The sequence below is a fragment of the Myripristis murdjan genome, chromosome 3 (genome assembly GCF_902150065.1).
Source record: "Myripristis murdjan chromosome 3, fMyrMur1.1, whole genome shotgun sequence".
Taxonomy (NCBI): domain Eukaryota; kingdom Metazoa; phylum Chordata; class Actinopteri; order Holocentriformes; family Holocentridae; genus Myripristis; species Myripristis murdjan.
The window spans coordinates 35706257-35720564 of NC_043982.1; the positions used below are offsets into that span (position 1 = coordinate 35706257).

Below are 14308 nucleotides of genomic sequence, written 5' to 3' on the forward strand. Positions count from 1 at the left end.
AAAGCTCCAACAAACTTGTATTACAGGATTTTGAAGAACCTGCGTACAGCGCTAGTGTTCTTTTGTCATTATCGAGGACGTTATCTCGGTTGTCTCGGGGTCGGGACACCTTGCCTGTGTTTCAGTGGTGTATTTAAAGGATAATTTAATTATTCCCGCTGGTGTGAGCACTGAAGAAGCCATCTGCTGCCATGCATTCCTGTACAGTAGGAAAAACCACATCCACAGACTTGAAAATTGCCCGAGTTAGATAATCCCTCACCGCAAACATTAAGGTGCTTCAGTTTTATCATTATTTCATTGTTCTTGAGTTGAGTGTTTTCATATCAGTGTGTGTGTGTGTGTGTTACATTATGCTCTGCTTAATGTCAATCAGCTGACACCCACAGGGAGAAATGAAAGCCTCCTCCAAGGATATAATCCTCGAAAAAACACGTTGCCTTCATTGTCACATCTTATTTGAGGTACTTATTTGGAGCAGCAGTTCATTTCCAGATAGGCTTCGATACCTATCTGAAGTTTGTATTTTAAAAACACTGAAAAACAAGTAAATGTGGGGAAAAAAATAAGAATTTTATATGGCATGCATTGTAAAAAAAAAAAAAAAAAAAAAGACTGGGGAAGTGTAAATTAGATGTAGACAGAAGCAAATGGTCTCTAACAATAAATAACAGCTATATTCTGCTTTAAGGGCTGGTTCTACTGTATTTTAATCTGCTGGGAGATTCTCTCTCTGCATGAGCAATAGATAAGAGAATCATGCTGTGACATCTGCCGCAGTGCAATGACGAGTCCCCCTGAGGCTCCTGATGCCACTGATGTACGTTGTGTGTGTGCCAAGCTGAATATGTGTGTGTGTCGGTGTGTGTTCATGTGTTCTGGCTGCAAAATGAGCACGAGGGATTATCTCCTGGCATGGTCACTATTAGTGTTTAAACAACTAAATGTTTTTCTTATAATATTCTTTTCCGTAGTGAAATCCTATATGTACCTCCAGTGATGCTGAACTCCTCATGTGGAAGCTTTGACCGAGGCGCTTTTTTCCCCCAAATCACCGCCATGAATGCACACAGACACTCACACACAAGCACCATTTGTCATGCTGCCAAGGACAGTTTATGCCCTCCTCAGGCCGGATGAAAGCATAAAGCCACCTTCAAATGTGCCTGCATGACCGTAGTGCTGTTGTTTCTCTTTATATAAGAATCTCATTTTCACAGTCAAATGAACAGACTTCCGACCTCTGGAAAGTGTTAGTGTCCATAAATGTTTCATATTAACATGCTTTAGCAAATATATCATTTTGGAGTGTGGGAGATATATATTTTTATAACATAACTGTTGTGTGATATGCTTGCACATTAGGGTTGTAAAGCCAAACCATAAAAAAACAAACCATTCATGTACAATTCACCCTACAAAGTGCAGTGTTCATCCAGTGTATGAGAGACATCTAATTTTACATTTAGCTGATGAAGTAATGAACATACTGATATTATTTTTATGTTGTAAATACTCTTAGTAGACTTTTGCCTTTAAAGAATATTTGTTGATTTCATATTGTTATCCTGAATCTCTGAGTGAAAAAGACAAAATACAGAGAACATTAGAAATGTTAGTGGGTTTTTTTTTTCTCTCCCTGACCAACAAAACAAACCGAACCAAAACTGAAATTGTGACCCAAACACCTTGATACAAACTGAACCGCGGGTTTATTGAACCGCTAAACCCTCAGAGCACGTGTTTTGTCTACATGACACAAATGTGTGTGCGCATGGGTGCACTTGACATGTATAACCCTGTTATGACCAGCTGATTTCAAATCCGTGGAAACTGTATATGTATATATAATAACTATGGAAGCTTTGGAGAACATTCTTACATTTATTTATAGTTTATAGTGGTAAACTGTATTTCTGTATCATTTACAACAATCACTTTGTCTGTCCTGCTGTGTCTTAACGACATGCTGAGCAGTATAATGACAATAATAACACAGCTGTAACCATGCTTTTACTTTCATTGCAGGTTTCATCTGATTGAGGACCTGTCCTATGAAGATGTGAAAAAATGCTACCGGGGTTCGGTGAGTTTTAGCTCCTCCGTCCTTCCTAATTGTTACTGTGTTACTGTGTCTGGAATTGGAGCAAACCCAACCTGTCATTTGCAGCTGCAGCTGTATTCATGTTTAGCTAAAGGCTCTATCCATAATGGCAGTGGTACGCCCTGTTAAAACACTGCTCGCCCAGTCAGGCATATATTTATTTTGTGATTCTTTAGCTCCGAGACATTTTTTTCACTTTCAGATGGATAGCGTAAATATTTGAAACAAGCACATATGTCAACAAACGTCTTACACATAACAGACCTCTGTTTCATAATGATTGCATACCAAAGTGGACACGAAGTGGCTATGTATGTGAAAAAATCTTTCATAATTTATGTATATACAGTATAAATTTTTACATTTTGCTAGTAAATCACATGCTAGCGGAAGCACACTAATTAGTGTAGGCATTAAAAAATAATCAAATATTCTACCTCTCATGTTGTGTCTGCTCCAGTATGAGATCTCTCTGGCTCAGTTATCTGAATGTATCTTAATCTATTTAAGGAATCACTTTGACTACAAAGCAGCAGGGAGGCTTAGAGGTGCTATACGTCCTTTCATGATCACCACATTTCATTTTTTCATGATATTAAGCCAACAAATGATAACAAAACACAAGTCCAGATGCTGTCTTCAAAGAGACAAAGAGCCTTTGAGGCTGAAACACTGTTGGCAATAAAAGTGGGTTGCAGTAATTGTCATCTCTATTCTGTCTCATTGTTATTTAATCCTCTGCTAACAAAATGCCTCACTCTGAAGAAGAAAAGTGGCACTTATTTTCATGAATAATTTACCCATTTGAATTACATCGTCTAATTGCCTTACATCACTTGATTTTATACATATTCCAGCCAATTACAATTAGGGATGGATGATATGAACAATATCTTTGATCAGAATATGATGACTTTACACAATTGACAATTGGCGCTTTCATATTTACACACAAGGCTTTTCTGAGAAACAACCATGATCATAATGTTGATATGATGGCCAAGCAGGTGTAAAGGCTGATAATAAAACAGCAAGAACAGTCTGATAAGTTAAATCTAGGGGGAAAAAAGTACTTATATCACGATGCCATATCACAATACTGTGATATTCAAAATCCCAGACAATATTTAGCCTCATATCATGACATTGATAGGATATCGATATATTACCTAGCCTTAATTCCAGTATGTTTCATCTTTGATTGGAAATGATTTCTTGGCCAATGCCCTGCATATTCTAGCAATAAATATCTCAGCCTTGACTTTTGCCACACATCATTATTAGATGTGTGTCACAATACGATGCAATGCAGTGCAATGCAATGCAGGCCAAACCGACATAATGAAATACATTACAGTATAATATGATATTATATGATACAGTACAGTACGAAACGACATGATAGGATATGAAAAAAGCTAAAGGGGCATGAGCAGTAAAACGTCACATTTACACAAACCCAGAAGTTTAGGCCCCATTAAAAAAAACATTACCATACTATTGCACCTATAAAATTACTGAATAACAGATTGCACATTGGGCTAAAGAGGTTAAGCATTTACTCCAAACTGCCTCTCTCCCTGGAGTACTGCAACCCACTGTACTGTTATGACAGGAGCTGCTCCAGCATGGGCTATTAATAGCATGACAAAGACAGGAGATGCAGACAAGGGGATCTTCACAATTCACACAACAGCAAACCGAGCCGGCACGAGCCAAACGAAAGATAGAGGAGAGGGAAAGAAAAGAGAGAGAGAGGGGGAGAGAGAGAGAGAGAGTGTGTGGTGACAGAGGCGGAGTAAGAGGAGAGTTAGAGCTGTGAGAGAGGAGAGCGGGGAATGAATGAGACTCCTTATGTGTTGAGGGAGCCTGAGACGCAGAGTACGGAGGGAAAAAATGTCTGATTTTTGTCTGAACTGGGAGGATTTCAGGTGTCACAGACTGCTGCCACGTCCAGGAGAGAGATAGGACGAGAAACTTTGACAGAGAGAGAAGGTGAAAGAAGAAAGAATAAGAGAGAGGAAGAGAGAGAGAGGCTCAGAGTATGTGTGTGTTCTCAGCACAGTATGAAGGGCAGTGTGTGTGTGCATGAGGGAGACAGAGAGAGAGAGAGAGAGAGAGAGAGAGAGAGTCAGCTGAGTGCAGCATTGCAATAGTAGAGAGTAGATTCTTTGAACGTGTCCGTGTGTGTTTCATAGCGAGAAAGAGAACCTTGTAAGTCTTTAGTTTAGAAAGAGCCTCAGGTGCAGTAGTTCTGTCGGTGTGTGTGTGTGTGTGTGTGTGTGTGTGTATGTGTGTGTTTGTGTAGTGTAGTGTGTGTACAGCACATGTAGGTAGACTAGAGTAAGTAGACTGTGTGGAGGCAGTCCTCCATCCTGGCCCTGTGCATCCTCCACTGACCGGCACCAGGGGAACAGTGTGTGTCTTGCAGCGGCTTGCTCCAGGCCTTGGATGTGCGCGAGTGTGTGTGTGTATACGGTGCCAACGTGCTGAGCCTGGTGCCGAGCTCGCGTCCTCTGAGGGAGAGGGTGGTGTCTGCGGCACGCCGAGCCGGAGGCGCTGGTGGTGTTGGTGGTGCTGCTGGGGCTGTGCAGGCAGGCCGCTCAGCCAAGGAGCTGCTCATGACTCTGCCCTGTCCCTCTGCACAGACTGTCAGCAAGTACAACTCCCAATACCACAAACTCTTCCAGTGCGTGCCCAAGGATGAGATCCTCATGAAAGGTACTGTCCTTAATACCCTGAGCAAACTGTCAGAATCGAGTTTTTTTTTTTTTTTTAAATCAGTGTGGTAATATGCTTTGACATCTTTTATAATTCACCGTTATTCATCTGTGAGCTTCTTGTGATTGTCTCTTTTTTCTAACCATTTCAGCCCATTTTTAATTGCGATCCATTCATGTTTGCATGCTGCCTCCAAATGTGACAATTAAACTGATAGGGATTTGATCAATATTGGCCTTTTAGTAGATATCATATATCTGCCGGTCATGTCATCTTCTGCTGATATGTCTCCGCCTGACTACCGTGTTATAATGTGTTAAAATAGTCTGTAACGCCTCTAATGAAATGGCCTGTTTTTGTCACAATTTATTTATTTAATTGTTTAGTCATATTTTGGTAGATCAGGTTTTGATGTAAAACTCCAATGTACCCCACAGTTTTCCTTTCCTTTTATTCAGCTGTAATTTAAAAAGCTAATATTGGCTTTCAGCAGTGTTTTAGTGTTTCATGCTGTTTCAGAGGCTTTTCACCCTGACAACACCACAGTTCAGGTGGAAACGCTGAAAAAAAAAAAAAAAATCCATGACAATTAAAAAGATCTAATTATGTAAGACATCTGCACAAAATATCAGCTATCAGCAGCATGAATACAAAAATATCTGTACTGAAACTGGCCTGCAAAAACTGATGTCAGTCGAGCCCCAGCAAAAATAAGCAGTGGTTGTTATTTCTGCTGATCCTCACTTTTTTTTTTATTCATTTTATACAATTTTGCTAACTGTAACTGTGAGATCTCAGGATTATTTGATCTGAGGATATTAACGCGTGTGTTAGCATGGTTCAACTTACTGGATTCCCAGGTGGTAGCAGTAACTTTGTGGTTATGATGATGAATGATGTGAAAAATGATGAGCTATGCTGTTGTAGGCAGCACTGATGTCTGACCTAGCCTGTGCAGTTTTTCATATCCAGGTGTTTGCTGTCAAAAGAATAAGGGAAAAAATGCTTCTTTTTGTTTTTGTCTCTTTTGTTCTCAGTGTACTCCTGTGCTCTTCTCAGAGACATCCTCCTTCAAGGCCGGCTCTACATTTCCAGACACTGGCTATGTTTTTATGCCAACCTCTTTGGCAAAGACATCAAGGTAAGACTGGCCGACAATGTAACAAACTCAAGCTGAGTGGCAATCTATTTAAAGTGGCTGACTGTCAGACACAAATTTGACAAGTTGATTGACACAAATCAACAAGCTATTTGACTGACAGTGAGTCGGGCGTAGGGCAAGATTTCGGTGCCAGCAGTCTTTACTTCTCCCCCCAAGAAGTGACAGTTTGGTTCTCTTTATCTCTGCACTGCAGGGTCACATCTCAGGAACAGGTAGACTTATTGATGAAGAATGAAGTCTATCTTAACTAGTCATGCGCTTTGGTCTTTGATGTTGTCCTGTTCCTTTTTTTCTTTGAAAGCCAACCTCTCTCCTGACTCCTGAGTGACAATAAGCTGCTTATTCAGAGAGCATTCCTCGCATTCTCACTGAAATGAGACACCTTTCTTTTCTATTATGTTCAGTTTTTTTTTTCTCCCAGGTCTTTCCCTCTGTTCATTTCAATGTCTGTCTTTCCAGTAGCCCTGCAGCTTGCTGTCAGTGGTGCCTTAGACATTCGTAACAACTTTTGGCCTACTTACATATTCAGTGAAGACAGAGAGTGTATGTGGTTGAATGGGTAGTTTATAAAAACACACACAGGCATTTACTCAAATCACTTTCCTATGACCACTTTGGTGCTTTTGTTTGCCTCATCAAAATCAAATGATTCCTGATTTTTTTTTGTTTGTTTTTTGTTTTGGTGCCTTTTCCTGTCTCCTGTAGGTTGCGATCCCTGTTGTCTCTGTGAGGCTGGTGAAGAAGCACAAAACTGCCGGCCTGGTGCCCAACGGCTTGGCCATCACCACAGACACGGGGCAGAAGGTAAACACTTGTATCACAGCCACTGTGAATGAAACCGCTAGTGCTGATTAGCGTAGCGTGGCTGTATTTTCCAGCAGAGGTGCAATGGAAAAAACAACACCATGCTAAAGATAGAAGCAGAGAGGAGTTTCAGTCTGAAGGCGAGGCGAAGGGAGAGAGGGCGGGGGTTATCATTGGCAGTAATGCTAAGAAGGGCCTCTTAACTTTCTGTCACCTCTGACTAAGTCTGTCATCGTTTATTTAAAGTGCTGTCAGTGACACATATTTATGCTCTATTGCTGAACTACTGCACGACCATAAAAAGTGATTGAACAGTAGCAAACAAGCTAACGTAAGCTCGTGGTAGCATTATGTAACTCGCCTCTCACAGACAGTTTTATTAAACATCAAAGAGTGGCTGTGCACTTTTTCTGTGCTACAAATACACAAAACCATCCAAAAATAGTGCTGGAGAAATTCAGTCTTATGACTGTTTTTTGTTGTCAGTGTTACAGTTTGTGTATCTTTACCAATGTCTTACAATTCTAGAAGGATGGGAATACAAAGTTCAAACTAGATTCGTTTAAATGGAAATTTGGAAATTTCAAGAAAGATGACCATTTACTGTGAAAGGTCACACAATCTTTAAATTTACAGTATGAAGGTCTAGTTTCTGATGCTTACCTTTGTTCACTGTTCTCTGCAAAAATTTATTCAAGTAAAAGTTAAATTACATACTTTTAAAATTACTCAAACAGTAAAAGTACACAAAAAACTACTTATTTACAACAATATGAGTAAATGCAATTAGTTACTTTCACCCAAGCAAATTACTTATTACCAACATTTGAAACTAATATGTTACTTCACAATATATTGTTTCATGTAATGTGTTACTCATTGCACAAATTTTCCATTTCTTTCACCAACACAAACACAGGAGTCGCAGGGCCCTCTGTTAGCCCACATGAAGTTATTGCAGCTCTTAATTATTCCAGAGGGGGGCAACACTGTACTGGCACAGTCTACAGAGTTTACACGGTGATTTATTTACCTTTTGGTTGGCTGTGACACAAATCTTGCTGATGAGCTTTCTGAAAGCTGCCAACTCCACCGTAGACACTCGATGGAATCGTTTCAGTGTTTCATTAATTTCAAGCACCTTCAAGTGTGCAATTACGTTCTTGTCTTTTTCTTCCACAAACTGGAAGTAATGTCCATAAATCCATTTAGAACACCTTCTGCCACTGTCCTCCGTGATTTGTCATCAACTCGCCAACAGGAAAAAGAACAGAAAACAAATATGGTTGATGTTTTCTCTGTTTCCTGATGATGCAAAGGCGACATGCTTTATAAATACTGAATAAATAAATGTTTACTTTGATTGTGACTCATTACTGGACATAAGTAACTGGTAATATCATCTAAACTGTGAAGTCTAAATTATATTGGTAATGTGTTATATTATGTAGTTACTCCTACAAGTAATGTATTATAGTAAGTCAATACTTTTATAATGCATTACCCCAACACTGACCACCACCGACTTCTAGCTGTGCTGCGTTTCTCACACTTCGCCGTCGCCCTGTCCACTGAGAATTCCTAGAGAAACTAGAGAAACGGATGTCCGTCTCAACTCCTCTAATAATGACATACTCAGTTCATTTATATCTGATACTCCTCCTGCTCAGCCCCGATCGGTTATCTCGATTCCTCCTGTTATTTGCATCTCTTGTCATTTACTGAAATACACCCAGATAGACTCGGAACCCATCTTTTGTTCCCTGCAGTTTTCCAAGTCATGAAAAACAGGTGGTTTAGGTTAAATCATGTGAAGGAGATTACATAAAGTGCCGAGAGTATTTTTATATCGTACAGGGCCAAACATGTTTTCTGTGGCAGAGAATGTGAGCTTGTGTCTTAAAATGTTTCAGTACACCAGCTGACTCACATTACACAACCACACACTCACACCTGACATTTGTACAGGAGGACTGGACTGTATTGCAGTGTCTGAAAGTCAGCTGACTGTGGTATTTTTCTTTTGTTTATCACTGATAAGGTGATAAGTTGAGAGCATGTGTCCGTATCCAACAGCGAAGTCTCGGGTTTTACTATATTTTGAACCCTATCACCATCATAGGCCAGGCACATGAGATATGCACCTACACAGGAAAAGTACTCTTACATAAATGTACATGAACAAAAAAAAATGAGAGACGTTTCAGTATTCCTAGCTGAGCGCTTCTTAATCAAGAGATCACCAGTTTAGGATATTTCATATTGGTCATCTATCTGATAATACACAAGGTGATTTAATGCTCATGAATCAGTTGAAAAGTAATTTTCATGTAATATTAATGTCTATTCAAGTTGGGTTGTTTGTTTAATCTGTGTCAGTGAACCGTCATTCACAACAATTCATAGAAGTATAAAGTGGAGCAAAAATCTGATTAGAAATATCCGCTCTCTCTACCCTAGATTAAAGCTGTTTAATCCTGTAGTATTATTCATCTGCAGGATTACCTGCTGCACATACTGGCCGTATTTCTCTCTTAATAACAGTAATGTTTTGTGTGATTGTATACTAAAAAAGTGTCCTCTTTGTCCTTGCCTTGCCTGCATGAAAGCATTGGAACAGAAATTATTGATGCGTTTACATGTGCAGAATGTTTACATTTTTAATAATATTTTAGCTGGTTTGTGTAAGCAGATGCCGGCAAGTTTTGATTTGGCTCACTTGATCTGGTTATAAAGAAGTGCTGCCTTTTCATATGTAATGCGAGCTTGGATAAACTGACCAGCTAGCCAGCTATTATCATGGAAGACATTTCTCATAAATTTTTACACTTTCCAGGACAGGCTGAGACATGAAACGGAAAGCAGCATTATTTCTATCCGTAGTAGAAAATGGGATGCAGCAAATGATTCAGCTGATGTAACCACTCACATTTAATTGGGCTGACATTTGGTGTGTACTAATGCATTTGGTAGTTTTCAACTTTTGGGGGAACTAGCCTCTACTCGGGGCTTTTCTCAAGAATTTTAGCTCATGGTGAAAATTACCGAGAAGATACTATATCTCACACTGTTTTTCTTCCCTCAGTATGTATTCGTATCTCTGCTATCAAGAGACAGTGTATATGATGTACTGCGGAGGATCTGCACACACCTGCAGGTCAGTGGACACACACACACAGCTCATTGAGTTTATATGTACACATGTCATGTAAAGAGCTAACGTCCTCTCCCTTCCAGGTCAATGGGAAGAGTCTGAGCCTGAAACAGTTCATGGAGGAGCCCACCTTATCCCTGGTGAGTGGCATCATATCTTTGCTAGAAATGAATCAAATCAGGATGATCAAAGTGGGGGAAAACTCACTGTACAGCACTCAATAGCCATGAGCTTTAAAATTTCTTTTTTATGTCTGTATCTTAATATGGAACATTCATTTGCAACCCCTGACTTTCAGCGTGACTTAGTTTTTTAAGAGGAGGGAGCAACAGAGTAGATCAATGGACCATTTTGTTGGTGTTCGCAGCCTTGCAGAGAATAATCCTCGGAGTTGGCAAGATGCTATCAGAGAGCTCTGTGAAGTCACCTTGTGTGCACAATATAGGGAGCTATGTTACATAATAGCTTTTGCATTATGGAGTAATTACTTTCTGTTAACATGCTTGCCCTTGATAATGCGCTAATCCGGAGGAAAGCAATTCAGAAGAGAAAAGGAGACAAAAATTACATTTTGTTCACGTTGTTGATATATTCTAATAAAAAAGTAGAGTTGTAGAGTTGTAGAGGTCCTTGAAGTCCTTGAATTCGGTAACCATGTTAGTGTGAGAGCCCTTAGATAAACGAGTTATTACTGCAATTCTTTATTATCTGCCTACACAGAAGTTAATATTTCCTCACTGTGGAGCGTCTCTGTTGCGAGCAAACCTTTCCAGTAGACTCTCATTACTCCTCTTCCACCTCAGGATGAGTTCCCGGCTCCAGATGAGTTCCCAGTGGTTGATGAGTTTCCGTCAGTGTTGAAGTGGAGAAGGAAACCCTCAGTAGTGTCTGTGTCCTCCTCCCTTCCTGACCTCCTGGGGAACTCTGCCAGCAACCTGAGCGCTGTGGAGGCACCCTTCCAGACGGAGCAGCCACTGGAAGGTGACATAGCTCTTCAACCATTCATACTGTCATTTCAAGAAAACACAGTCCAAGCTCTGTACAAGATCACAGCCTTTAGTTTCCTTTAGAGTTAGAGTAGCTTTGGATTCAGCATGATATTGCAGTGTTTTGCTGAGAGAAATTTGACAGCAGTATGGGCATCTATTAGTAGATTTGTCACATCATTGACCACTGACTGAATATCATCACCAAAGTCTGTGACAATGCCCCAAATTCGGATTGGTTCAAATAAGTGACATGTTAAAGGCCCATTGAAATGGACTCTTACCTTCTTGATTTTATGCAGTTCCTGTTGAAACAGGATGTTTGGGTGGGGCATAGTGCAGAGAAGGAGCATTCACATGTGCAAACCAACAGGATATCAGTTTGGAAGAAAAACGTCTGAAGGGATAGGTGCATGAGAGAGGATGGTTGAAGATTTGATTGATTGAAATTGTAATTCACACCCTCTAGTGCAGGATGATGCCACCATTTAAGATACTTAATTTTACAGGAAGTAGAAGTCATGTGAGGTAATTTCATGGGGACTTGAAGAAAAGCTGTTTTCTGTTTGATTGTAGATTGAGGCTTTTTAACCTTTATGACCTAAAAAGACTGAAAATATCACTATATATACATATATATAACAGAAATATCAATGATTGCATCCTCAGCAAATGTGATTCACTTATATTGGTGTGAAGATATAACAAGAAGGACATGCCCTTTTCAGTCAGTCAGCATGGATATGTGGTCAAAGCTGCCTTGCGTGACCAACATTCCCACCAGGTTTTGTCATCTTACTCACATGCATTTGGAAACTATAGCCCTTTCTGTGCTAAGCCCCACCCCCTTTCAGCAGAATTGTTGTCATAAGACATGCCCCTTTGAGCTATACAGCAAGGAAGGTTGATCCGTCCTGCCTTGACCCAGGATGAACCTCCCCACCAAGTGTTGTGGTGTTACGTGGATGTTTTTAGACACCACATCCAGAGATAGTCTATAGATAGTCTCACAAAGGTCTGGCTCAACCCATTATCATTCTGCTCTGGGGGAAAACACACCCTGGCTTGTTTGTATTTCTTAAAACCAATCACAGTCGTCTTGGGCAGCGCTAAGCCCAGCATGGAGCATTGGAGCCCTGCAAAATTGTGTCAGGAGTTAGCGGAGGGGGAGTAGAATACCAACTTAGATAGTTGCCCAAAGGCAGGCTTGTACCCCACAGTCCACATCCAGTGAGTCAGACTTGTCTATATATGGAGGTCTTCAAGAATATCTGACGGCATCTCCAGGGGGCCACGTAGAGCTGTCAAACTGGGATAAACATAGTGCAATGAACAGTGGCCAGTGGGACTTCTCCCATAAAGTCAGCTCTCTAAATTATATATATTTCGTTTTTACTGTGCATTCATGAAAATTACCAGGTAGTGGTTAAGAAGATACACTTTTCTATGTGCTTAGATGAATGAAATCTGGAACCACTTAGGAAAAAAACGTTTTTTTTCCCCTCTGGTTATACAACCAGTCAATGCCACACCTCAGTGTCAGTGGAAATCTTACGAAATTGTCATAGTTTTACAACCGTGGATTTCATATCAGCTTGGAATTCTGTTCTCATTATAAATTTTGGGTCATGCAACAGTGACAGTAATATCTGAGTTACTTGTATATATTTTGAATCAAATGTAGTGATCGTTTTAGCACCACTGACCAACATCTAGTCTACTTTTCTTTAGCAAGTGCTCAGCACTGCCCTCAATGCCCAAAAGACTACACTGCACCCCTTATTTTTTCTGTCACTGCAGTCAGCGGCTGTGGTTCACTGACATCATGAGGGGGATTAGACGCCAAAAAGCCATAGACTCCAATCTTAAACCTCTGCTATAAAAATACTCTTTCAAGAGTAAGATTAATCATAGCCACAGCGGGAAATCATCTCAATAGATACAATAAAACATTTCCCATGGCTAAGTTATGTTTTCCTACTGTTGTTTTATTGGTTTAGAATGATTTACAGTCAATCAGCAGAACAGCCATTCGCTTCCGTTCGTTTTAGACCATATCATGAAAACCACAATGGTTTAACACATTTGACGTACTCTAATAAGGGCTTTGAAATTATGGTAGTGTGATCTCAATGTCATTTCATACAGTACTACTCTGGAAATTATTTTTATCCTTTATTAGTTCACTGCGAGATATCTGGACAAGTTAGTATTTTTGCCACACTGTCGGTTTTGCCATGCCTAGATCTACTTTATAGGCATGTGTTGCATTTTTTGTAGTCGTGATTTCAATTGCATTTTGTGCCAATGTGTGTGTATGTGTGTGTGTGTATGTGTGTGTGGGTGGGTGGGTGGTTCAGCGGCTGCTTTTGGATGATAAACTCTCTTATGCAAGAATCCATTAAGCTCTAAATGGAGATTAAATGCCAGATGCAGATTAAATTGAGATTAGAAAAACAATGTCTGCTCTTAAAATAATCTGTGTATACTTTTACCATCAAGTGTTGCACTCACAGCGTCTTATTTTGGCTTAAATACAAGATTTGGATCCTGACTAAAACATCAGCTGTATTAGTCTTAAATTGTATTACATGTTTGATATTTGCTTAGCATAGGGTTTTGTGCGCATTAGTGTCAGCGTTTTCCTATGAAATGATAGATTAAGGTCTAATGTAGTTAAAAATGTCTGTACATAAACTATACCGTCCATACTGAGGCAATAGCATCAAAATTTTCTGAGCTGCATGTTTCTCATGCATTCTGGAAATCCATCACACATTTTCAGACATACATGTGTGATGAATGTCCCATCACTCTTAAAATAAAGCATATATTATGTTTAAGCCAAGCCACATGTTGCACCCTAACCAAGTGTTTCATCTAAGTGTTGCTGTAAATTACTTTTCCACTGATATTATAGTAATGTTTATGTGTGTATTATAGAGCGGACTCTGCAGAAAGAGAGGGGCCTTTTATTGGAGCCAGTAGCAGAGCTGGGCCAGATGGAGTACCAGCTGCTCAAGTTCTTCACCCTGCTGTGAGTATTTGGAGGGACAGACAGACACACGGACCACCGACAGGACCCTCACCTCCCCCAGCCAGCTGGCTCACCGCTATCACAGGCTGTTAGCATTAAAATGGAGATATAAATAGTGGCCAATTCAATCAGACTGAACATGGGAGATCGGGGGCAGTTAAAATGTCTTTTTACTCTCTGTCAGGTTTGGCCTATTTAACAAGGGTGCATCACATTCTATTAAATACATCATGCTAGCGAGGCAGGCAGATGCCATTTCCACTCAGTGTATCAGGGTGACTGTCCTTCAGCTGGGGGTGAGGGTTCAGTCCCCTGCTGACGTGTCCTTAGGCAAGGCACT

The 14308-nt window shown here is 40.2% G+C and overlaps 1 protein-coding gene across 5 annotated transcripts in view; it reads left to right on the forward strand.

Annotated features, from left to right (window-relative positions):
• Positions 1 to 14308, forward strand: part of gramd2aa (GRAM domain containing 2Aa) — a 34863-nt gene that overhangs the window by 17264 nt on the left and 3291 nt on the right. For 3 of the 5 annotated variants that reach the window (XM_030080922.1, XM_030080914.1, XM_030080931.1), the window contains exons 3-10: positions 2029 to 2086; positions 4522 to 4825; positions 5863 to 5966; positions 6693 to 6791; positions 9877 to 9948; positions 10029 to 10085; positions 10749 to 10926; positions 13875 to 13968. In XM_030080922.1, coding sequence (XP_029936782.1) covers positions 2029 to 2086; positions 4522 to 4825; positions 5863 to 5966; positions 6693 to 6791; positions 9877 to 9948; positions 10029 to 10085; positions 10749 to 10926; positions 13875 to 13968 — 966 coding nt within the window. The remainder of the gene's footprint in view (positions 1 to 2028; positions 2087 to 4521; positions 4826 to 5862; positions 5967 to 6692; positions 6792 to 9876; positions 9949 to 10028; positions 10086 to 10748; positions 10927 to 13874; positions 13969 to 14308) is intronic. The other 2 variants (XM_030080949.1, XM_030080939.1) reach the window with 1 other exon arrangement.